This window comes from Hippocampus bargibanti, linkage group LG01 (genome assembly GCF_051943395.1).
Source record: "Hippocampus bargibanti isolate YZ-2025 linkage group LG01, ASM5194339v1, whole genome shotgun sequence".
NCBI lineage: Eukaryota > Metazoa > Chordata > Actinopteri > Syngnathiformes > Syngnathidae > Hippocampus > Hippocampus bargibanti.
Genome location: NC_142734.1, coordinates 22,630,484 through 22,654,286, shown reverse-complemented (window position 1 = coordinate 22,654,286; position 23,803 = coordinate 22,630,484). Strand labels below are relative to the sequence as shown.

Sequence of the window (23,803 nt, the reverse complement as noted above, 5' to 3'; positions counted from 1 at the left end):
TTTTCCACTGGCACCCTGAAGGTCAACAGTACCAATGGCGGCCGGGCCTCGACTGATCCGGTATAGGATTCAGAGGTTTGATTCACAGTCACAGGTTTGTTTTTTCTGTAGGTGAGCAGTGGTCGCCACAACCCGGAAATACCTCAAATAGATAGCTAATACATAGCCAGCTAGCCAGCTAGCTATATACCACTACCTACTAGTACTATTATTATTATTATTATTAATAATAATAATAATAATAATAATAATAATAATAATCAGGATCAGTTTTTCTGTGGGTGAGCAGCAGCAGCCACACGCGCCAGCGTTCATTCGACCCAGAATAAATCAAATAGATAGAAGTCGTGCCGGCTAGCTCATAGTTAGCTAATAGATTAATAATAATAATAATAATAATAATAATAATCAGGTGCAGAGGTCGCCGGTTCGCGTCCCCGTCCGGCCTCCCTGTGTGGAATTTGCATGTTCTCCCCGGACCCGCGTGGGTTTTCTCCGGGTCCTCCGGTTTCCTCCCACACTCCAAAAACATGCATGGCAGGCAGATTGACCACTCCAAATTGTCCCTAGGTGTGAGTGTGACTGTTGTATGTCTTTGTGTGCCCTGCGATTGGCTGGCAACCAATTCAGGGTGTCCCCCGCCTCTTGCCCGAAGACAGCTGAGATAGGCTCCAGCACTCCCGCGACCCTAATGAGGAATAACCGGTACGGAAAATGAGATGAGATGAGAATAATAATCAGGATCAGTTTTTCTGTGGGTGAGCAGCAGCAGCCACACGCGCCAGCGTTCACTCAACCCAGAATAACTCAAATAGATAGAAATCGTGCCGGCTAGCTCATAGCTAGCTAATAGATTAATAATAATAATAATAATAATAATAATAATAATACATTTGATTTCTAAGCGCCTTTCAAAACTGTCAAAGTCACTTTACAGTAACAGGATAAAGTTTTTCTGTGGGGGAGCACCGGCAGCCATACATGCCAACATTCACTCAACCCAGAAGTAACACAAATAGATAGACTCTAGCTAGCTAATAGATAGCCGGCTCGCCAGCTAGCTATATAGTACTACCTACTAGTACTACTACTAATAATAATAATAATAATAATAATAATACATTGGATTTCTAAGCGCCTTTCAAAACTCTCAAGGTCACTTTACAGTAACAGGATGAAGTTTTTCCGTGGGGGAGCAGCGGCAGACATACGTGCCGGCATTCACTCAACAAGGAAGTAACTCAAATAGATAGAAAGCTAGCTAGATAGCTAATATATAGCCAGCTAGCTAGATACTACTACTACTAGTACTATTATTACTAATAATAAGTCAGCTTTATTTTCAAATATGCTGATATGTATGACATACAGCACAGATGAAATTACTGTGCTCTCGGACCCAGCATAATAATAATAATAATAATAATAATAATAATAATAATAATACATTTGATTTCTAAGCACCTTTCAAAACTCTCAAGGTCACTTTACAGTCACAAGATCAGATTTTCTGTGGGTGACCAGCTAGCTAGCATGATCGATCGCTAAACATTTATGCTTTCCTCTTCAGAACTATTTGAATCATATTCATAACTGGATGAATAACAAGAAAGCATCTTCTCAGAATCTGAAGCCTTTCTTTTCATTCAAGAGCAAGGCAAGACGTCCTCATGTGATGTCACGAACAAGGGGGCGGGAACTTCTGAAACTCTACATTTCAAGGGTCATTTTGAAGTAGTTGTGCGACACTTTAACTCATTTTTATTGGTGTTTTGCATTTGACTAAAAATATCAGCCTGCGTGTTTTGGGTATTTTAGATGCTATAAAACGTTTTTCAAATGTCAGTTAGGAAATAAAAACATGGTGTCGGTTGTCCTTGAAGGCTTATTTAGTAGAAAATGATGTTTTATGGGGAACTGGGAATGGATTATTCTCATTTCAATGGTTTCTTATGGGAAATTAATGTTTGGAAGACGACCTTTTCGCCTTACACACACTTTCTGGGAACCAAATAAGTTCACGAGCTGAGGTATCACTGTGTATAGAAATATTTTGAAGTCACTTCTAAGTTTGACCGGGAGCCAGTGGAGTTGTCTCTGGAGTTGGAGGATGGGGGTGATGTGGTGAGAGGAGGATTTTTTTTTGTGATGATCCGGGCTGAGGAAATCTGGCCGAGTTGGAGTTTATGGAGAAATTTTAATTGACACCTAAAAGAAGCGAGTGCTCAACATTCATTTTGTTTTGTGTCCTCTTCGGCTTAACACTAGGCTGTGGTGGGGTCTTTTTCGCTCCCATAATAGCAAAAGTTCTCCACTTGATAACAAACCACGTCCGCACTCAAAGGGTGTGTGGAAAACGAGTCTGCCTAAACTAGTTATTATTTTTATTTTTATTATTATTATTATTATTATTATTATTATTATTATTATTATTATTATTATTATTATTATTATTATTATTATTATTATTATAAGAGTTAATTGAATGAGCAGCTTCATCCCAAAATGAATTCAAGGTGTAAGTAGAAAGGGACGTGCCCTTTCTACTCATGTGAAAACAATTCCATGGCATGAATAGCACACGACGGACGTGACTCACAAGCTCGACAGGCGGCTCCAGAGGATTCAGACAGAGGAAATCGGTCGCAAACGAAGCACATCCTACCCAGTTGAGCAGCTCTGGGTGGCTTGTCATGGTGGGGCGCAGAGTCGTCGAAACAAACTTCTAAACGCACAAAGAGGGAGCAAACAGAGCCACTGAGTACACCATACATCTATTTGAGTTACTTCCAGGTTGAGTGATCGCTGGCGCGTGTGGCTGCCACTGCTCACCCACAGAAAAACTGATCCTCTGACTGTAAAGTGACCTTGAGAGATTTGAAAGGTGCTTATAAATACAATGTATTATTATTATTATTATTATTATTATTATTTATTAATTATTTTAGCTAATTATTAGCTAGCTTGCTAGCTTTCTATCTATTTGAGTTACTTCCGGGTTGAGTGATCACTGGTGGGTATGGCTGCCGCTGCTCAACCACAAAAAAACTTTTCCTGCGACTGTAAAGTGACCTTGAGAGCTTTGAAAAGCGCTTACAAATCAAATTTATTATTATTATTATTATTATTATTATTATTATTATTAATGTAGCCACAAGGGGGCACAAGCCAGTGTCTTATTGTGCCGGTAAGAAGAAAGGAGCGTCAGCGCAGAGCGCCGATGCGTATGTGGAACTGTTGCGGCGTGGAATTGAAGCAGATTTATGTGGAACAGGAGATGTGAGACAATCTCTCTTCGTCAATGGATGCTACAGCTGCGTGTTTGCTTTCAACATTTAGCTTGTAGTCGACGTGCAAATTCCACCATGATGTCCCTGATCCACTGGTGGAAAGACACTTTGATCCTCTCCTCTTTCATCTGGAACTGCTTTATGTCATCACAAAGAGGGTACAGCAAGTCCTGAAAATGAACGTCTCTCTGTGTCTTTGTTTTGTCACATTGTCTCTATGCTGTCATATTATTTGTTATTTAGTTTTTTTTTTGTTCTTTTGATTTCAAGAGGGCGCCGCGAGAGTGGCTGCCTTTCCAGCAGTTCATGTATTTCGTTTTTCTACTTTCATTCCTTTCATCACTTTGCTGCTGTGAAATGTAAATTTCTCCACTGTGAGACTAATAAAGGCATATCCAATCCAATCCAAGGGCATCTGACGTAAAAAAAAATATGCGAATCAAACCTCTGAATCCCATAATTAATTATTAGTCGAGGCCCGGCCGCCATTGGTACTGTTAAACTTCAGGGTGCCAGTGGAAAATGGACTACTGTTGGTCAAAGAAGGAGAAGAGGGAGGTGTGCCTAGAGGAAAAGTGAGAAATGGAAGGCCAAGAGTATAGAACTAAGAGTAGGAACTTTGAATGTAGGAACAATGACAGGTAAAGGTAGAGAGCTGGTTGACATGATGCAGAGAAGGAAGGTAGACATACTGTGTGTCCAGGAGAGCAGGTGGAAAGAAAGCAAGGCTAGAAGCTTAGGGTCAGGGTTTAAGTTGTTCTATCATGGTGAAGACAGAAAGACAAACAAATTAAAAGTGGACACCGTGTTCGTGGAGTATCCTATCTAGCTACCTAGACAGCTATTAGATAGCTAACTATCTAGCGAGCTAGTGTGATAGCTAATAGATAGCAAATAGATAAATAGCCAAGATAGCGAGGTAGCTAGACAGCTAATAGATAGCTAACTCGATAGATAGCTAGATAGCGAGCTAGCAAGATAGCTAATAGATTGCAAATAAATAGATCGCTAGATAGGGAACTAGCTAGATCGTGAGCTAGCTAGACAGCTAATAGATAGCCAACTAGATAGGTAACGAGCTAGTGAGATAGCTAATAGATAGCAAATGGGTAGCACATGGATAGGCAGGCAGGCAGGCACGGGCGGGCAGGCAGACAGGCAGACAGGCAGACAGATTGAGAGATAGAGAGATAGATAGAGAGAGATAAATAGAGACAGACAGACGGACGGACGGACGGTTAGATAGATAGATAGATAGATAGATAGATAGATAGATAGATAGATAGATAGATAGATAGATAGATAGATAGATAGATAGATAGATAGATAGATAGATAGATAGATAGATAGATATCCAGCGAGCCAGACAATAATCATGAAACACTGGACGTGATGTTATTCTGTCCATTTGTGCCAATGGATGGTCCTCACATGAGATTAGCCTTGATGTTGAGAGTGGTGTGGGAGCTGTGCCTCAGGGATGGGAGGTTGTGAATTTGGGACACATCGTCAGTAGTGTGCCAAGGAATCATTGGGTGTTTCGGCCTTTTAATCACTAGATACCCTCATCGATGGTGGCCAGCGACGGACAGCTAATAGATAGCTAGCTAGATAGCCATCCAGACAGACAGACAACAGTTCGCTCGTAGATAATAAATATCAAATTGATAGCAAATAGCTAGCTAGCATTTATATATTATTATTAAAGATAAAAATGGGGGTCCTCATCATTTTCATTTTGGTTTATTGATGGTTTAGCATATAAACTAACGAAATGAGTTTGGCTTCAGCAGGTATGAAGAAATGTTGGAAGCGGAAATTTGACATTTCAGTTTTGGAGCAGGCGGCCATTTTGGCGACGCACACGAACGACAAATGAGTCAGTCAACAGACGAACTGACGGAGACGCTTGTCCATTCCGACGAGGAGCAAGCGGAAGATGAAAATGAGCAAGTGCCGCAAGATATAGATGTCTCGGAAACCAGTGATTTCCTGTAAGTAACCGCTCACCCCGTGTCAGGCATGGCTCTGCGGTTGTTTTCTTCTCAGGAAAAACGGGGGTCCTACGGAAGAGCATTAGGGCCAGGTTGAAATATAGATTTTTTTTTTAAGATTGGTATTATTCTGAGAAAAAAAGTCGCAAATTTGCTAAGTTTAAAGTCACAAATTTGCTAGATTTAAACTCGTAAATTTGGTAGATTCAAACTCGCAAATTTGCTAGATTTAAAATCACAAATTTGCTAGATTTAAAGTCACAAATTTTCTCCATTTAAACTCACAAATTTGCTAGATTTAAAGTCAGAAATTTTCTAGATTCAACCTCGCAAATTTGCTAGATTTAAAGTCACAAATTTGCTGGATTCAAACTCGCAAATTTACGAGATTTAAAGTCAAATTTCACTCGATTTAAAGTCACAAATTTGCTCGATTCAAACGCACAAATTTGCTAGATTTAAAGTCACATATTTGCGAGATATAAACGTTTAAAAAAATCTAACAAATTTATTACTTTAAATCTAGCAAATTTGCGAGACTATAGAGGAGGTTTATGGATGTGGTCAAAGAGGTGTATATATATATATATATATATATATATATATATATATATATATATATATATATATATATATATATATATATATATATATTAATGCCACTGATCCGTGGATTTCATCGCTAGTCTGCATTCGGGCTACATCTGAATCACTCCGTAGCTGCGAGTGTGGTGTGATATTACTACACGTCCACTAGAGGATGGCGTTGCCCAGTAAAGAATTTGTGACTTGAAGGAACTGAAGAAATAGTGATAGCTCAGCTTACGAACTTAATAGGTTCCCAGAAAGTGTGTGTAAGGCCAAATGTTCATCTTCCAAACATTAATTTCCATAGGAAAAAATTAAAAATGAGAATAATCCGTTTCCAGGTCCCTATAAAACATATTTTTTAAACTAAATACGCCTTACAACTACACATAATTTATCTTATTGATGTATAATAAATGTCCTACTGGATTGTCATTGAAGAAATAAACTGGACTGTATAATCAAGTTGTTTTATTGACCTTTGTGATGGTCATTGATGGCTTGATGGAATGCAGTGGGAACAGGAGGGAGAGAGGGAGTTACCCTCACTCACACTGTCCCCTGCTAGCGGTTTTTCATTAATCCAATCAACAGAAGTTTTTCGACCTCTTCTATTGCCTGAGACCATTGCTTAGACAACACAGAAACACCCTTCGTTGTTCTTAAGGATGGTAGACTGTAGGTAGGATGGTCGACTTAGCATACTGGTACTGAGACGCTAAGTCACACAAATGCTCACCTCGTTGGTGTTTTTCAATGATCTCCTTCTTCTGCTCGACCGTCATTTTGTTTTGTGTCTTCTTCGGCTGAACACTAGCCTGTGGTGGGGTCTAATTCGCTCCCAAAAAAAGCACTAGCACCACACTGTATAACAAACCACGTCTTCACTCAAAAAAAGTGGTGATAAAAACTAGTCTGCTGGCCACCGGGGTGCTATTCGACCGTGTGGTTTGGTGTTCATCCGCTGAAAAAGTTTGTGAGCTAAAGCGTTCGTAAGCCGAGGTATCACTGTATTTAATAACAAATTGTTTTTAATTTTGGTATTTTTTATAGATATTGTAAATGTACAGTATTTTGTCTTTTCTGTTCATCTTTGAATCACTATCTTGCTGTTTGTGTTGCAAAAGTGTGCACGTTTTCTTTGCGTTGCGTGTACGTCTCCCTCCCAGGTTCATTCCGCCGCTTCCGGACTCCTACAAGTGTAATTCGGCGGAGGAAGTCCGCCTGCTGGCCATCGCCGACAACTTCCAGCGTCAATATTGCCTTTTGTGTCCTGAGCGCAAATCGTTGCTGCTTTGCCCCATCAATGAATGCGGCATCCAGGTAACGCCAAGATCTGTAACACCATAATCTTCTTTTCCTTTCGGCTTTTCCCTTCAGAGGTCACCACAGTGAATCAATGTCCTCCATCTATCCCGGTTTTGTGCATCCTCTTCTCTCACACCAGCTACCTTCATGTCCTCTTTGACCACATCAATAAACCTCCTCTTCGGTCTTCCTCTCGGTCTCCTGCCTGGCAGTTCAAGGCTCAGCATCCTTCGCCCGATATAGTCACTCTCTCTCCTCTGGACATGTCCAAACCTGGCCTCTCTGACTTTTTCTCCAAAGCCTCTAATATGAGTTGTCCCTCTAATATACTCATTCCTGATCCTATCCAACCTGGTCACTCCCAAAGAAAACCTCAACATCTTCAGCTCTTCTACCTCTAGCTCTGCTTCCTGTCTTTTCTTAAGTGGCACTGTCTCCAGTCCAAACATCATGGCTGGTCTCACCACTGTTTTATTGGATTGGATTGGATTGGATTGGATATGCCTTTATTAGTCTCGCAGTGGAGAAATTTACATTTCACAGCACTACACAGGTCCACATTATACACTTTTCCTTTCATCCTAGCTGAAACCCTTCTATCACACATCACTCCTGACATTTTTGTCCAGCCGCTCCGGCCTGCCTGGACACGATTCTTCACCTCTTTTTCCACACTCTCCATTGCTCTGGACAGTTGACCCCAACTACTTAAAAATCTCCACCTTCTTTATTTCTTCTCCCTGTAGCATCACTCTTACACTTGGATCCCTCTCATTCACACACATGTATTCAGTCTTGCTGCGACTGATCTTCATTCCTCTCTGTTGGATTATTTTTTATCGTTCGCCCTTGGTTCATTGCTTCGACGGGTGTAGATGGAGATCGATGGTTAAATCATCAGGGAGCCAGGTCTTGAACAGAAAGTTGATTTAATTGGGAGAGCACGGGACATCGTGGTATCGGCCGCGGAGGGAGCAGGAGAGAGAGAGAGAGAGACGAACGGGCAGCAGGAGTATTTATGCGGCGCATAGTAATGACGCGACAGGATGTGACGTAATGAAAACGCGACATCGTGTAAAGGAAGACAGGATATGACGTATGAGGAAGTTCAAAATGTAAACAAAGACGACAGAGCGATGTTTAGAGATGTTTGTATGGCGAATTACCCTAACACTCCTTTCCAGGGCATATCTCCACATCTCTAGTTTCTCTGCCATCTGTTCCCCGTTCTCGCTACAGATCACAATGTCATCTGCAAACATAATTGTCCAAGGAGATTCTTGTCTAACATCGTCTGTCAGCCTGTCCTTCACCATAGCAAATAAGAAGGGGCTTAGAGCTGACCCCTGGTGGAGTCCCACCTCCACCTTGAAGTCCTCCATCACACCGACAGCACATGTGATGAATACATACAGTCATGAGTACAATACAGTCATGATACATGTCTTGCACCGCTCTTACAGACTTTTATGTCACTCCAGACTTCATCATGCAATACCACAGCTCTTCTCTGGGCACCTTGTCGTACACTTTCTTCAGATCTACAAAGACACAATGCAATTCCTTCCTTCGCTGTATTTCTCTATTAGCATTCTTCAAGCAAACACTGCATCTGCCGTACTCTTTTTTTTGGCATGAAGCCATACTGCTGCTCACAAATGTTCACCTCTGCTCTTAGTCTTGCTTCAACTACTCTTTCCCAGAGTTTCATGGTATGGCTCATCAACTTTATTCCTCTGTAGTGAGTACAACTCTGCACATCTCCTTTTTTCTTAAAAATGGGCACGAGTACACTTCGTCTCCATTATTCAGGCATCTGTTCACCATCTAAGATCTTGTTGAATAACCCAGTCAGGAACAGCACCGCTACCTCTCCAAGACACTTCCATACCTCGATTGGTAAATCATCAGGCCCAAGTGCCTTTCCCCCCTTCATCCTCTTCAGCGCCCTCCTCACTTCATCCTTGCTAATGTTTGCTACGTCTTGGTCCACAACAGTCACGTCTTCTACTCTTTGTTCCTTCTCATTTTCCTCATTCATCAATTCTTCAAAGTACTCTTTCCATCTTGCCATCACACAATTGGGACCTGTTAATACATTGCCATCTCTATTCTTAATCACCCGAACCTGCTGCTGGTCCTTACCATCTTTGTCTCTCTCTCGCCAGCCTGTAAAGATCAGTCTCGCCTTCCTTGCTGTCCAGCCGAGCATACAAGTCATCATAGGCCTCTTGTTTGGCCTTTGCCACCTTTACTTCAACCGTGCGCTGCATCTCCTTGTACTGCTGTCTACTCTCGTCCGTCCTCTCAGTGTCCCACTTCTTCTTTGCTAACCTCTTTCTCTGTATACACTCCTGCACCTCCTCATTCCACCACAAAGTCTCCTTATCTACCTTTCTTCCACTCGATAAACCAAGTACTTTCCGACCTGTGTCTCTGCTTATGTTCGCTGTAGTTTGCCAGTCATCTGGAAGGACCTCTTGCCCACCCAGTGCTTGTCTTATTTCCTTCCTAAATGTCATGCAACACTCTTCCTTTTTCAACTTCCACCATTTTGTCCTCACTTCAGCCTTTGATTTCTTCATCTTCCCCAATGCCAGCTCTCTTCTCTCTCTCTCTTGACAGTCCATCGAAGTCGAAGATGACGTCGCTTCCATTGCTTTGTGGGGTATTGGACAGTGGTTATCGGCGCTGGCGTCGATGCCACTGTATGAAGCCCGATTCTGGAGCCACAAATCCTGCCACATTCAGGACATGTGAGGCCAGGACCGGGCTGGCGAGTCGGTACTGAAGCAGCACAGAGGTGTCTTTGCTCGTGCCGCACGATCCTCCTCTGGGTGCGTTTGTTTTCAAGTTGTGTCACCCCTTCGTGGCATAAGGAACGCCACAGTGGCCTGTTAGCTGCAGCAGACTCCAGATCGCTGGGCTTGATATTGCATTTCTTTAGAGTCTGTTTAAGCTGGTCTTTGTATCGCAGCTTAGGACCACCAGGCTTCCTATTCGCTGACAGGAGTTGTCCATAAAGCACCTGCCGAGGCAAGCGGCAGCTAGGCATCCGGATGACATGTCCAACCCACCGGAGTTGCCTCTTTGCCAGTATAGCCTCGATACTGGTGGAGGCGGTGCGTTGAATGATGTCGGTGTGTGGGACACGATCCTGCCAGGTGATGCAAAGGATTCGTTGGAGGCACCTGATGTGGAATGCATCAAGGCGTCTCACATGGCGTCGATAGATGGTCCAGGCTTCTGCGCCATATAGCAGCGTGGACACACACACTGCTTGGTAGACTGCGACTTTTGTTGGAGTTCTTAAGTGGTTGTTTTCGAACACACGAGTACGCAATCTGCCAAAAGCTTTGGAGGCTTGATGGATGCGGGCCTGGACGTCATCGTCAATTAGACAGGTGGGTGTTAGAATGCTGCCTAGGTAGCTGAATTGTTGGACAACCCTGAGGGGTGTGCCATTGAGGGTGAACGCTGGGGTAGGAGAACTCTCTTTTGCCATGACCTCCGTTTTGGTTACATTGATCACGAGACCGAGTGATCGGTAGACGGAGGACATGGTATCAAGGGCATGTTGCATGGCAGCTGGGCTGTGGGCCAACAGAGCACAATCATCTGCATACTGTAGCTCGTAGATGTCGCTGATCAGGGTCTTGGTCTTGGCCTGTAGGCGTCTGATGTTGAACAGGCTACCATACAGGCTACCATACAGGCTACCATACAGGCTACCATCCAGGCGGAATTGGATTTGTACGCCGCCACCTTCCTGGATGGACTTATGGAAGAGGAGCGTAGCTGCCATCAGGAACAGGTTGAATATAGCAGGGGCCAGTACACAGCCCTGCTTCACCCCGACTTCCACAGGGAACGGGGAAGATTGCTGGCCACCAACAAGTACAGTTGCTTGCATGCCGCTGTGGAACTGTTTTAGGATGCCGAGAAATTTGGAGGGAACGCCAAATTTCTGCAGTGTGGTCCAGAGAATGTCACGGTTAACTGTGTCAAATGCCTTTGTAAGGTCGATGAAGGTGATATAGAGGTCCTTGTTTTGTTCCTTGCATTTCTCCAGAACTTGGCGCGCAGCGAAGATCATGTCCAGAGTGCTTCGATCCTTCCTGAAACCGCATTGTGTCTCTGGGAGGATGTCTTCGGTAATGTGCGATGTAAGACGGAACAGCATTACTTTGGCAAGAATCTTGCAAGCAACAGAAAGTAGGGAGATGCCACGGCTGTTGCCACAGACTGACTTGTCCCCCTTCCTTTTATAAATGGTAACAATGTTGCTGTCTTTCCATTCCTGAGGAAGTGTCCCGTTTTGCCAGATGTTGCAGATGAGGTGGTAAAGCTTCCGTGTCAGGGGGTAACCGCCGCTCTTGAAGACCTCAGCTGGAAGTCCATCAGGGCCAGGGCTTTTGTTGTTTTTAAGGCTCCGGATTGCAGAGAGGACCTCTGTGAACTGAGGAGGTTCATCAAGGGAGGGAACTGATGGAAGCTCTGGGAGGGAGTCAAGGACAAATGTGTTTAAAGGGTTTACTTGGTTGAGCAGGGAGTCAAAGTGCTCTGCCAAGCGCTCAAGTATTAGCTGTTTGTCCTTCAGTAGTACAGAACCGTCTGCAGATTTAACTGGTACAATGTGTTGTCTTCGTGGGCCGTGCAGGGATTTTACAGCATCATAGAAGGCGTGTGTGTTGTTGTTGTCTGCATGCCTCTGGATTTCTTGGGCCTTGCTGAGCCACGACTTGTTCTCCATCATCCTCAGCTGTTTCTGCGTTTCACCACGGATGGCCTTGTAGTGGGAGAGGAGAAGTGGAGAATGGGGGTTGGAGAGAAGTGTGGTATGGGCTTTGCGCTTGGCTTCCAGAAGGTCCTGTATGGCAGCTGAGCTGTTATCGAACCAGTCTTGATGACGTTTCTGAGTGAAGCCGATGGTCTCAGAGGCAGCTTGATGAATTGTTGTCCTCAATTTTTTTCCACCTGCTTTCAATATCAAGGTCACCGTTACTGGTGTCCTTGTCCAGGCTGGCAAGTCCCTCTGCCAGCTTGTTGCGGTAGCTGGCTGCACACTCTGGGGACTCCAGGGCCCTGGTGTTAAGACGCCTTTGGGGTTGCTGTTTCTTGTGAGGAGGTCGAATTCTCAGCTTGAGCCTGGACTTGATTAGTCGATGATCAGTCCAGCATTCAGCCCCACGCATGGCCCGTGTGATGCAGACGTCATTTTGGTCTCGTTGCCTTGTGATAATGTAGTCCAGTAAGTGCCAATGTTTGGACCTGGGGTGCATCCATGATGTGATGTATTTCTTTTTCAGTTGAAAGATGGTGTTAGTTACAATCAACTGATGCTCAGAGCACAGAGTGAGGAGTCGGAGGCTATTGCTGTTTATTTTCCCCGTCCCGTGTCTTCCGATTACTTGTTTCCAGAGCCTGGCATCAGTACCTACTCGGGCATTGAAGTCACCCATCAGAACAAGTTTATCAGAGGCAGGGATTTTGGATATGGTAGCATCCAGGGACTCGTAGAAGGCATCTTTGGTGTTGTCGTCAGCATCCAAGGTGGGAGCATAGGCGCTGATTAAAGTTGCGAAGCGACCTTTTACCAGGGGAATACGCCAGGTCATAAGCCGTTCACTGATGCCTTGGGGGGACTCAGGGATGTTACTGAGTAAGCTGCTTTTCACAGCAAAGCCAACTCCATGGAGTCTTCGCTGATTCTCTGGGAGACCCTTCCAGAAGAAGGTGTAGCCCTCACCAACTTCTGTGAGTGAATCCTCGCCTGAGAACCGAGTCTCACTGAGTGCGCCAATATCGATGTTGTACCTCCTGAGCTCATGTGCGATGAGGGCAGTTCGTCTTCGAGGTCTCTCCATCCCGTCTCGAGCATCGAGGAGGGTGCGAACATTCCAGGAAGCCAGGTTCATAGTCATTAATTTATTTATATTTCGTTTTCGACCGCAGAGGGGGATGCCTTGGTGGCTGCGGTGGGCCACCCAGGTGTGGTGCAACAAGCAATGTTTACGTCACCTTTTCTAGACCCTTCCCCTATAAGGGGTGAGCAGTGCGGACCCTGAATAGGGCTGCTCAGACGCACAGGATGCTGCCGAAGGATAATGTTGCTCCATCCCATCTTCGCAACGACCATCAATCCTGTACCGCCCCTGTGTAGGAATCAAGCTAGAAGCTTCCAGTCACATCCATGACCTGCCCCCGTCACTTTATCCTATCGCCAGTGGACTTATATGGTGGAAGCTGGAACCTGCGCTACTAGTGGATTTAGTGTGAGGGACGGGGCGCGCAATTCCTTCCCCCACATACTTGGCCGCACCCGCTGTATTCCAGTGGCAAGAGTGAGGACTCAAGACGACCTTCAGGTGAGTGCGGTTGCAAGGGGCTGCCGGTGGTCCGATCTGTTGGACTCCGCCTACGCCTACCCCCGGGTGCGGATTTGGGATCACTCTTTGTCTGGCCTCATGTCACCCTATGTCCCTGTCTCTTCTGAAAGAAAGTATTCACAATAACCATTTCCATTCTCTTAGCAAAGTCATCCACCATCTGTCCTTCAGCATTCCTCATCTGGAGTCCAAACCTGCCCATCACCTCCTTATCATGTTTGTTTCCTGCGCCAACATGTCCATTGAAGTCTCCACCAATTACAACCCTCTCACTTTTCGGGATGTTCTGTATGACTTCATCAAAGTCCAACCAAAATTTCTCCTCCGCCAGCTCACATCCTACTTGTGGGGCATACCCACAGTTGGGTTAAATGTTGTTCTTCCTTGTTCTTCATTTGTGTAGTCTAAATATTAAATCAGCAGGAAGCAAGGTGATATACAAAAAAATGAATATTTATTATCAGGCAGCTAGAGGATGTTCTCCAGGGAGAAGCTAGGCCAAGGGACATAGGCAAGAGCGCGCTCAAGCGCGCGTCTCAAACGCGCGTCTCAAACATTTATAAACAACAGGAGTGATGTCACTTTGGAAAAGACCTATCATCTGCTAGATACAATCATGAATATTTATTATTAGACTGAAACTTGATAGTTAGATTTCTATACTAAGTACAAGCTGAGTACAAGTATACTCATTCACATATACAGAAAACTAAACTACATACATATATGGACGGACTAATTGATAAGTATAAGTAGAAATGAAATAACATAGGATGGTTTTAGCATGTGTATATAACCAATTCTAACACCCACAAACAACATTGAACATCATGCCTTCAATTTCTAGCTTCAGGCTCATCATCCTATCTGATACTTTGGTTTTTACTTCGAAGACATTCCTAACAAACTCCTCTTAAGATAACCCCAACTCCATTTCATTTTCTGTCTTCACCATGATAGAACAACTTAAACCCTGACCATAAGCTTCTAGCCTTGGTCCCTTTCCACCTGGTTTCCTGGACATACAGTATGTCTCTCTTCCTTCTCTGCATCATCTCAACCAGCTCTCAACCTTTACCTGTCATTGTTCCTACATTCAAAGTTCCTAGTCTTCTATACTCGCGTTCCATTTATCTCTTTTCCTCCGGGCACACATCCCTCCTCTCCTTCTTCGACCAACAGTAGTCAATTTTCCACTGGCACCCTGAAGGTCAACAGTACCAATGGCGGCCGTTGTTAACCCCTCGACCGATCCGGTATGGGATTCAGAGGTTTGATTCACATATTTGTTTTGGCAATTTTTTTTTAAGGATGCCCTTCCAGACACAACCCTCTGTATTTATCCGAGCTTGGGACCGGCACAATAAAACACTGGTTTGTGCCCCTTTGTGGCTACATCAGCCAGATAGCCAATACATAGCAAATATATAGCAAGTAGATAGCTCGCTAGATAGCTAGCCATCTACACAGCTATATAGCTAATAGAAAGCTAGCGAGGTAGTCAGACAGCCAGCCAAATAGCCAATACATAGCAAATAAATAGCAAGTACATAGCTAGCTAGATAGCTAGCCAGCTAGATAGCTACATAGCTAATGGATAGATAGCCAGCCAGCCAGCCAGATAGCCGATAGATAGCAAATAAATAGCAAGTAGATAGCTAGCTATATAGCTAGCCAGGTACACCGCTATATAGCTCATAGATAGCTAGCGAGATAGCCAGGGAGCCAACCAGCGAGATAGCTGGCTCGCAAGATAAATCAAAAGGAGTGAAAAGAGGAAAAAATATAATATAAGAAATTATAGTGCGCCACCGCCACCATTTGCTCGGTTGGTGGGTTCGAGCTAGTTAGCTCGCTCGTAGATAGATTATTGGATATCTGATGTAACCCCCGTCCCTGCTGATACATATGCAAAAAAATGTCAACGAATGTGTGTGAGGAATTTGATATTATAATAATTTAATACATTTCATTTATAAGCGCCTTTCAAAACTCTCAAGGTCACTTTGCAGTCACATGATACGTTTTTTTTCTGTGGGTGAGCAGCGGCAGCCACAGGCGCCAGCCTTCACTCACCCAGGAAAAACTCAAATAGATAGAAAGCTAGCTAGCTAGCAAATGGATAGCTAATAGCTATCTATTTATCTATCTACCTGGCTATCTAGCTGGCTACCTAGCTAGTGAACTATTTGCTATATATTAGCTATTACGTTAGCTACCTATATTTGCTATGTATTATCTATCTATCTATCTATCTATCTATCTATCTATCTATCTATCTATCTATCTATCTATCTATCTATCTATCTATCTATCTATCTATCTATCTATCTATCTATGAGCTATCTCACTAGCGAGCTAGCTATCTAGTTAGCTATATATTAGCTGTCTAGCTAGCTCATGATCTAGCTAGCTCCCTATCAAAGTCAAAGTCAGCTTTATTGTCAATAATGCTAATATGCATGACATACAGCACAGATGAAATGACTGTCCTCTCGTACCCAGCATGCAAGGCTATTATAATGACTTTAACAAACATAATAAACATGAAAACGCCAATTTGCCGGTAGAGGGGAGCCGCTGCGTGTTCACGCGCCGCCATCTTCGGGGGGGGACAACAAAAATAACAATAACAATAATATGACACAATGACACAGAGAGTCATTCATTCTTCAGGACTTGCTGTTTTCTCTTTGTGATGACATCTAGAGATCTATTTATTTGGTATCTATTAGCTATCGTGTTAGCTAGCAATCTACCTATGTATCGAGTTAGCTATCCATTAGCTCTCTAGCTACCTCGCTATCGGGCTATCTATCTATTTGCTATCTATTAGCTATCACACTAGCTAGCTAGCTATCTAGTTAGCTATCTATTAGCTGTCCAGGTAGCTAGCTAGGATACTCCACGAACGCGGTGTCCACTTGTAATTTTTTTGTTGTATTCCAGAGAGTGTATTTCACAGAAGTTACAGTCAAACTTGGGTTTTTGACCGTTTTTTTCCGTTCCAGAAACTTTTCTGAAAACCGATTGGTTGAAAACTGAAATGACATACAGTAAAGTCTTGTTATATCGATATCGTTTATTTTGATAACACTGCTTATTACGATACTATTTTCGTTCCCCGTGCACATTTCTAGTCTTTTTATGTATAATTATTTCCGTTTAGTACGATTCGTGGTTTTTACGATAATCCGGTTACTACGGTGCTCTTTTTCATCTCCCGCCGGCCATTTGAGACAGATACTCAGGAACAAAAGTCTTTACTGATACACGCATGCAAAGATAGCAGCAGGATGAGGTAAGTGACTGTGATCGATAAAGGCAGACCTGACGGCAAGGCAGTAGCAAGGGTGGCTTTCAGAATACTCCGACGGAGACGGAAGTGTGCGACCGGCAAATATAGTCAGAAGGCACAATCAAAGGAATGACAGACAGCTGTGGGAACCCAGGTGAGTGATGATGGGAGGGGCCGTCTTCAGGGAGCAGTGGAGGAGGTGACAGGAGGGGCGGGGCGCGCCCAGGACGGCGACAAGATGTGACAGTGCCCCCCCTCAACGGACGCCTCTTGGCGGCCCACCAGGTTTGGATGGGTGAGCCACATGGAACGCCCGGATGAGAGACGGGTCGAGGATCCAGGCACGTGGGACCCACTGTCGTTCCTCGGGTCCATAGCCCTCCCAGTCGACAAGGTACTGCACTCCCCTGCCCATGCGCCTGGAGTCCAGTATCTCCCGCACGGTGTAGACCGGTCCGTCGGCCAACATCCGGGGGGGAGGTGGGGGTGGGCGTGGGGGCTAAGAAGCTGGTTTCCACTGGCTTGAGGAGGGAAACGTGGAATACGGGGTGGATCCGCATGGTGGGTGGCAGCCGGAGCCTCACCGAGACCGGGCTGAGGATGGCCTCGATGGGGCAGGGACCTGTGAAACGTGGGCCCAGTTTGGCTGAAGTCCCTGCTAGCCGAAGGTCCCTCGTGGACAGCCAAACCTCCTGCCCGACCTGATAGCTGGGTGGCTGTCGCCGATGACGGTCGCCACCCGCTGATTCCGGGACGCGGTGTCAGGGCGTCCCTGGTCTCCTTCCAGACTCGGTGGGCCCGTCTGAGGTGATGTTCAATAGGTGGGACCTCCACCTGGCCCTCCTGGGTGGGAAACAAGAGCGACTGATAGCCACAGGCGGACATGAATGGGGACCGACCTGTGGCTGCGGAGACCAGGGAGTTGTGGGCGTACTCCACCCAGGGTAGGTGTAGGGCCCACGACGCCGGGTGGTGGAGGCACACACACCGGAGGGCCGCCTCCAGGTCCTGGTTCTTCCTCTCCGTCTGTCCGTTGGTCTGGGGATCGTATCCAGACGACAGGCTCGCCGACGCCCCTCGGGACCGACAGAAACGCTTCCATACCTTGGACACGAACTGCGGTCCCCGGTCCGACACAATGTTAGTCGGAATCCCGTGGAGACGGACGACGTGGTTAACCAGTAGTTGAGCTGTCTCGATGGTGAATGGCAACCTGGTTAACGGGACGAAGTGGGCCGACTTGGAGAATCGGTCCACTACGGTGAGGACGACCGTCTTGCCACGGGAGAGGGGGAGGCCTGTCACGAAGTCGACGGAGATGTGGGACCAGGGTCTGGACGGTACCGGTAGGGGCTGGAGGAGTCCTGCCGGGGGAAGTTGGCAAACCCCAAAAACCGCTGGAGCTGTTTACGCATCTTCGGGATCGGCCATTCTACCACCGCTTTTGTTTTGGCGGGGTCGGCACTGAGCTGCCCCTGCTCCACGACGAACCCTAGGAAAGACAGAGAGCGGACATGGAACTCGCACTTCTCTGCCTTCACGTAGAGCCGGTTTTGCAGGAGCCGCGCCAGGACCCGTCGGACGTGTTGCCGGTGCTCTTCTGCAGAATGAGAAAAAATGAGAATGTCATCTAAGTAAACGAAAACAAAAACATTGAGGAAGTTCCTGAGCACGTCATTGATCAGATTTTGAAAAATGGCGGGCGCGTTCGTGAGTCCGAACGGCATCACCAGATACTCAAAATGCCCTAATGGCGTCTTGAATGCTGTCTTCCATTCATCCCCCTCACGGATGCGGACCAGATGGTAGGCGCTACGGAGGTCCAATTTTGAAAAAATGGTAGCTTACTGGAGGGGCGCGAAGGCTGAGTCCATGAGGGGGAGAGGGTATTTATTGTGGATGGTGATGTCGTTCAGACTCCGGTAGTCGACACACGGGCGCAGGGATCCGTCCTTCTTATCAATAAAAAAGAACCCTGCGCCCAGCGGAGAACATGACGGGCGAATGAGTCCCGCCGCTAGGGAGGAGTCTATATAGGTGCTCAGGGCTTCCCGTTCAGGTTGTGAAATGTGAAAAAGTCTGGAGTCCGGTAATGGAGCCCCTGGCTGCATATCAATCGCACAGTCATACGGTCGATGGGGTGGCAGGGATTGGGCGTTGTCCTTGCTGACCACCTCCCGCAGGTCGTGGTAACACTGTGGCACACCCTTGAGGCAGATGGCCTCGGGCGGGCCACCGCGGGAGGGGTCTCGCCCTGCCGTTGCCGACCGCAGGCCGTTGGCGTAGCAGAAGGGGCTCCAGCCCTGAATGATGTGGCCCTCCCAGGAGATGGACGGGTCGTGGGTATTGAGCCAGGGGAGACCCAATACCAACGGCGTGTTCCGGGAGGGCATAACTAAGAATCGGCGGTGCTCAACGTGATTGCCCGCCACCCTGAGTTTAAGCGGGGCCGTGAGGTGGGTGACTCGGGCCAACAGTCGACCGTCCAGATCGACGATCTCCTTGGGGGGAAGGAGATCGATGAGTTGGCAGCCCAACGAGTCAGCCAGCTGGGGGTCGATGATGCACCCGTCGGCCCCCGAGTCAACTAGTGCCCGCACGGTTTGGGAGCTGGAGGGGCCAATTAGTTCGCTGTCCAGCTCCAACCGCGTAACGGGGGTCGTGGGTTTGACCTCCAGAGTCGCCGTGGTCGCCGTCTCGACGGGGACTTGCGGTTATATCGACATTTTTTCCGACTCCCGAAAATATCGAAAAAACGAGACTTTACTGGATAAAGAAGCGGAGTGGAGTCCAGTGGTGCATTCAGGGGCGCTCAGTTAAATAGATAACTCATTTTCGGTTATAAACCAAGGTATAAAAAAATACACAATTTGTGGTTGAAAACGGAATTTGTTTTGAACCGAGACGTTCCAAAACCCAACTTTGACTATATTTTGATAATTGATAAATTATTGACGAGATTGGGGAGCCAATCAGTTTCAGTTTATGTTCATAATAATTTGAAAGGCGCTCATAAATCAAATTTAGGAGGATGATGATGATGATGATGATGATGATTATTATTATTATTATTATACAGATTTAGCTTGCGCATTGGCAATAAATAGCAAATAGATAACAAATAGCTAGCTAGCTAGGCGTTCAGCGTTCACTCAACCCGGAATAACTCAAATAGATAGAAAGCTAGCTAGCTAACAGACAGCTAGCTAGATAGCCATCCAGACAGACAGACAACAGATAGCTAATAGATAATAAATAGCAAATAGCTAGCTAGCTAGGCGTTCAGCGTTCACTCAACCCGGAATAACTCAAATAGATGGAAGCTAGCTAGCTAACAGACAGCTAGCTAGATAGCCATCCAGACAACAGATAGCTAATAGATAATAAATAGCAAATAGCTAGCTAGCTAGGCGTTCAGCGTTCCTTCAACCCGTAATAACTCAAATAGATAGAAATCTAGCTAGCTAATACATAGCTAGCTAGAGCTAGATGGCCATCCAGACAGACAACATATAGTTAATAGATAATAAATAGAAAATAGATAGCAAATGGCTAGCTAGCTAGGCGTTCAGCATTCATTCAACCCGGAATAACTCTAATAGATAGCTAGCTAGCCAGCCAGCTAATAATAATATAATAATAATAATAATAATAATAGATGCATGGTGTACTCCGTGGCTCTGTTGGCTCTGTTTGCTCCCTTTTTGTGCGTTTAGAAGTTTGTTTCGACGACTCTGCGCCCCACCATGACAAGCCACCCCGAGCTGCTCAACTGGGAAGGATGTGCTTCGTTTGTGGCCGATTTCCTCTGTCTGAATCCTCTGGAGCCGGCCGTCGAGCTTGTGAGTCACGTCCGTCGTGCGCTATTCACGGCATGGAATTGTTTTCATACGAGTAGAGAGGGTCATGGACTTACATCTTGAATTCATTTTGGGAGGAAGCTGCTCATTCATTTCACTCTTGTAATAATAATAATAATAATACTAATAATACTAATAATAATAATAATCCCGCGACCCTAATGAGGAATAAGCGGTACGGAAAATGAGATGAGATGAGATAATAATAATACAGTGATACATCGGCTTACGAAGGCTTTAGCTTACGAACTTTTCGCTTTACGAACATTGAATTCGCGAGAATATAATCTTGGCTGATGAAGTAGTTTTCGGGAAACACATTGGCTGGCGGACTAGTTTTCCACACCCCCTTTGAGTGCGGACGTGGTTTGTTTTCAAATGGAGTACTTTTGCTGCTATGGGAGCGAAAAAGACCCCACCACAGCCTAGTGTTAAGCCGAAGAGGACACAAAACAAAATTACGGTTGAGCACTCACTTCTTTTCGGTGTCAATTAAAATTTCTCCATAAACTCCAACTCGGCCAGATTTCCTCAACCCGGATTATCACAAAAAAAAATCCTCCTTTCACCACATCACTCCCATTCTCCAACTCCAGAGACAACTCCACTGTTAAACTTAGAAGTGACTTCAAAATACTTCTATAAACAGTGATACCTCAGCTCATGCACTTAATTGGTTCCTAGAAAGTGTGTGCAAGGCGTAAAGTTCGTCTTCCAAACATTAATTTCCCATAAGAAACCATTGAAATTAGAATAATCCATTCCCATTTCCACATAAAACATCATTTTCTACTAAATAATTCTCAAAGGACAAACGACGTCTCCGGACAAGTTTTGTCCATAATTTGTAAAATGTCTTCAAATGACTTCTACTGAGCGTATTTTACAAAGATTACACCGCATATAGCTATATTTTATGTTTTAAGACTTGCGCTGAATCAGTCTTGTTTTTGAGTTGGTGACGAGTCAGTACGTTACGTCACTAAAGGAACGCCCCATGACTGAAAAAAGTACACATTGTAGCAGTCCTTTCATCACATCAATGTATTTTGCTGTACTTTCGTCTGAAAACTCATGTAGGTCCAAAAAGAGGCAGAAGAGGGCGACAAAGCTCCATGTAAGGAATTAATCAGCCTGTGGAAACGTTCTGATTAATTCCTTACACGGCTTTGTCGCCATGTTCTGCCTTTTTTGGATGCGACATTTCCCACCCCTGATGCCTCAAAATGACACGGAATGAATTCTTTAATCAATTGCAAACTTGTATGCTTTCTTCTTCAGAGCTATTTGAATCATATTAAGAACTGGATGAGTAACAAGAAAGCATATTCTCCGAATCTGAAGCCATTGTTTTGATTCTCGAGCAAGGCAAGACGTCTTGCTGTGACACCACAAACATGGGGGCGGGACCTTCTGAAGCTGGCCACTTCCGGTTTCAAATTGACTGTACTTTTTAGACACTTTAAGTCATTTTTATTGGTGTTTTGCATTGACTAAAATTATCATACTGCATGTTTTGGGTATTTTAGATGCTATAAAACGTTTTTTCTGATGTCAGTTAGGAAACAAAAAAGTGACATTGGTTGTCCTTTGATGTAGTTGCCTCTTGATATCCAAGTGAAGTAACCGTGCTTTCTCTGCAATAATACACTCACTCCCACTGTCCCCTGCTAGCTTCTTTTATGTAATCCAAATCAACAGAAGTTTTTCGACCTCTTCTATTGCCCAGACCGTTGCTTAGACAACACAGAAACACCCTGAGCCACACGTAGCAATGGTTTACTTAGCATACTGATACTGGGACGCTAAGTCACACCAACGCACACCTTGTTGGTGTTTTTTCTAGATCTCCTTCTTCTGCTCGACCGTCATTTTCTTTTGTGTCCTCTTTGGCTAAACCCTAGCCTCTGGTGGGGTCTTTTTCGCTCCCATAATAGCAAAAGTACTCCACTCGATAACAAACCATGTCTGCACTCAAAGAGGGGGGGGGGGTGTAAAAGTAGTCCGGCAGCTGTTGCGCTCTCCACTATAGTAAGGGAGATACGGTGTTGTGGGATCCAGGAAAAAACCACAAGACAAGCAATGTGATACGTCTTGACTCAACAGTGGTTTACTTCGAATGCCCCGATCTAATGCAAACGTACGCGCACAACAATTTCCGGTCCAACGATCTAAATCGGTCCGACACGAAACACGAACCGAAGCAGGCGTTCCATGTTTAAATAAACATTTTCGATATATATCATTTGTAAACCAATAGAACTACGCGAATGTAACCAAAATAGGAAATACGATAATTTACAACCTGTCACATACTCCCCCTCAAAATAGATGTTGTCCCCAACATATGTACTAGTAAATACATAAATACGCTGGACGACGTGCCCAAAACAATGACGCACGGTATTATGAACTGCATCCAAATATGAACTATAATAATGAACAGTTTACAGACTGGAACTCTTTTCATACATTCTGTTTACATTATAACAATCAACAATTCACAGACTGGAACTCTTTTCATACATTCCGTTTTACTTATACAGGGCTCATCGGGGTCTTCTTGTTTCCATCTCACTGTTCTATTAAACCGAAGTGTCGATTAACCATTTCTGTAGTATTTCGTGGCATGATAGGGGTGTGCGCCATACATCCAAGGCATTGTCTGTTCACCATGATATGGTACTGTCCCTACATTGTAACAAGATGGCGAACCAAGGCGATCATACGTGAATACCTTGGGTCTCCTGTGTTCTCGTCGTGGCCGTTGATTTCCCCCAATATCAGGATTACTGGGGGGTGGCTGGGGAAAAGGGGGACACACCGTCACAGGTGCATCATTTTCCGGACCAATGTTGCCCTCCTGAGGTTGGTCAACTTCCGCAGCTCCCGGCTCTGTCCCCGGCAGTTCATTCCCCAGTTGATTGTCATCATGGTGGGTTGTCTCCACGAAGCTCACGTCCCGCGGTTCTGGTGAGTCTGGTCGGGTGCTCTGGCGATGCAACACTGGATAATACTCATCCTCCTCATCATCCTCTTCCGGATCCATTTCCGGCATCTTGTTCGGTCGTTGCCG

General features: G+C 45.1%; 1 protein-coding gene across 2 annotated transcripts in view; it reads left to right on the top strand.

Moving 5' to 3' along the window:
• The window catches only part of drc7 (dynein regulatory complex subunit 7), a 75,602-nt gene that overhangs the window by 4,288 nt on the left and 47,511 nt on the right, over window positions 1-23,803 (top strand). For both annotated transcript variants that reach the window (XM_089004026.1, XM_089004018.1), the window contains exons 2-4: window positions 5,084-5,284; window positions 7,042-7,195; window positions 20,584-20,709. In XM_089004026.1, coding sequence (XP_088860152.1) covers window positions 5,166-5,284; window positions 7,042-7,195; window positions 20,584-20,709 — 399 coding nt within the window. In that variant the 5' untranslated portion in view covers window positions 5,084-5,165. The remainder of the gene's footprint in view (window positions 1-5,083; window positions 5,285-7,041; window positions 7,196-20,583; window positions 20,710-23,803) is intronic.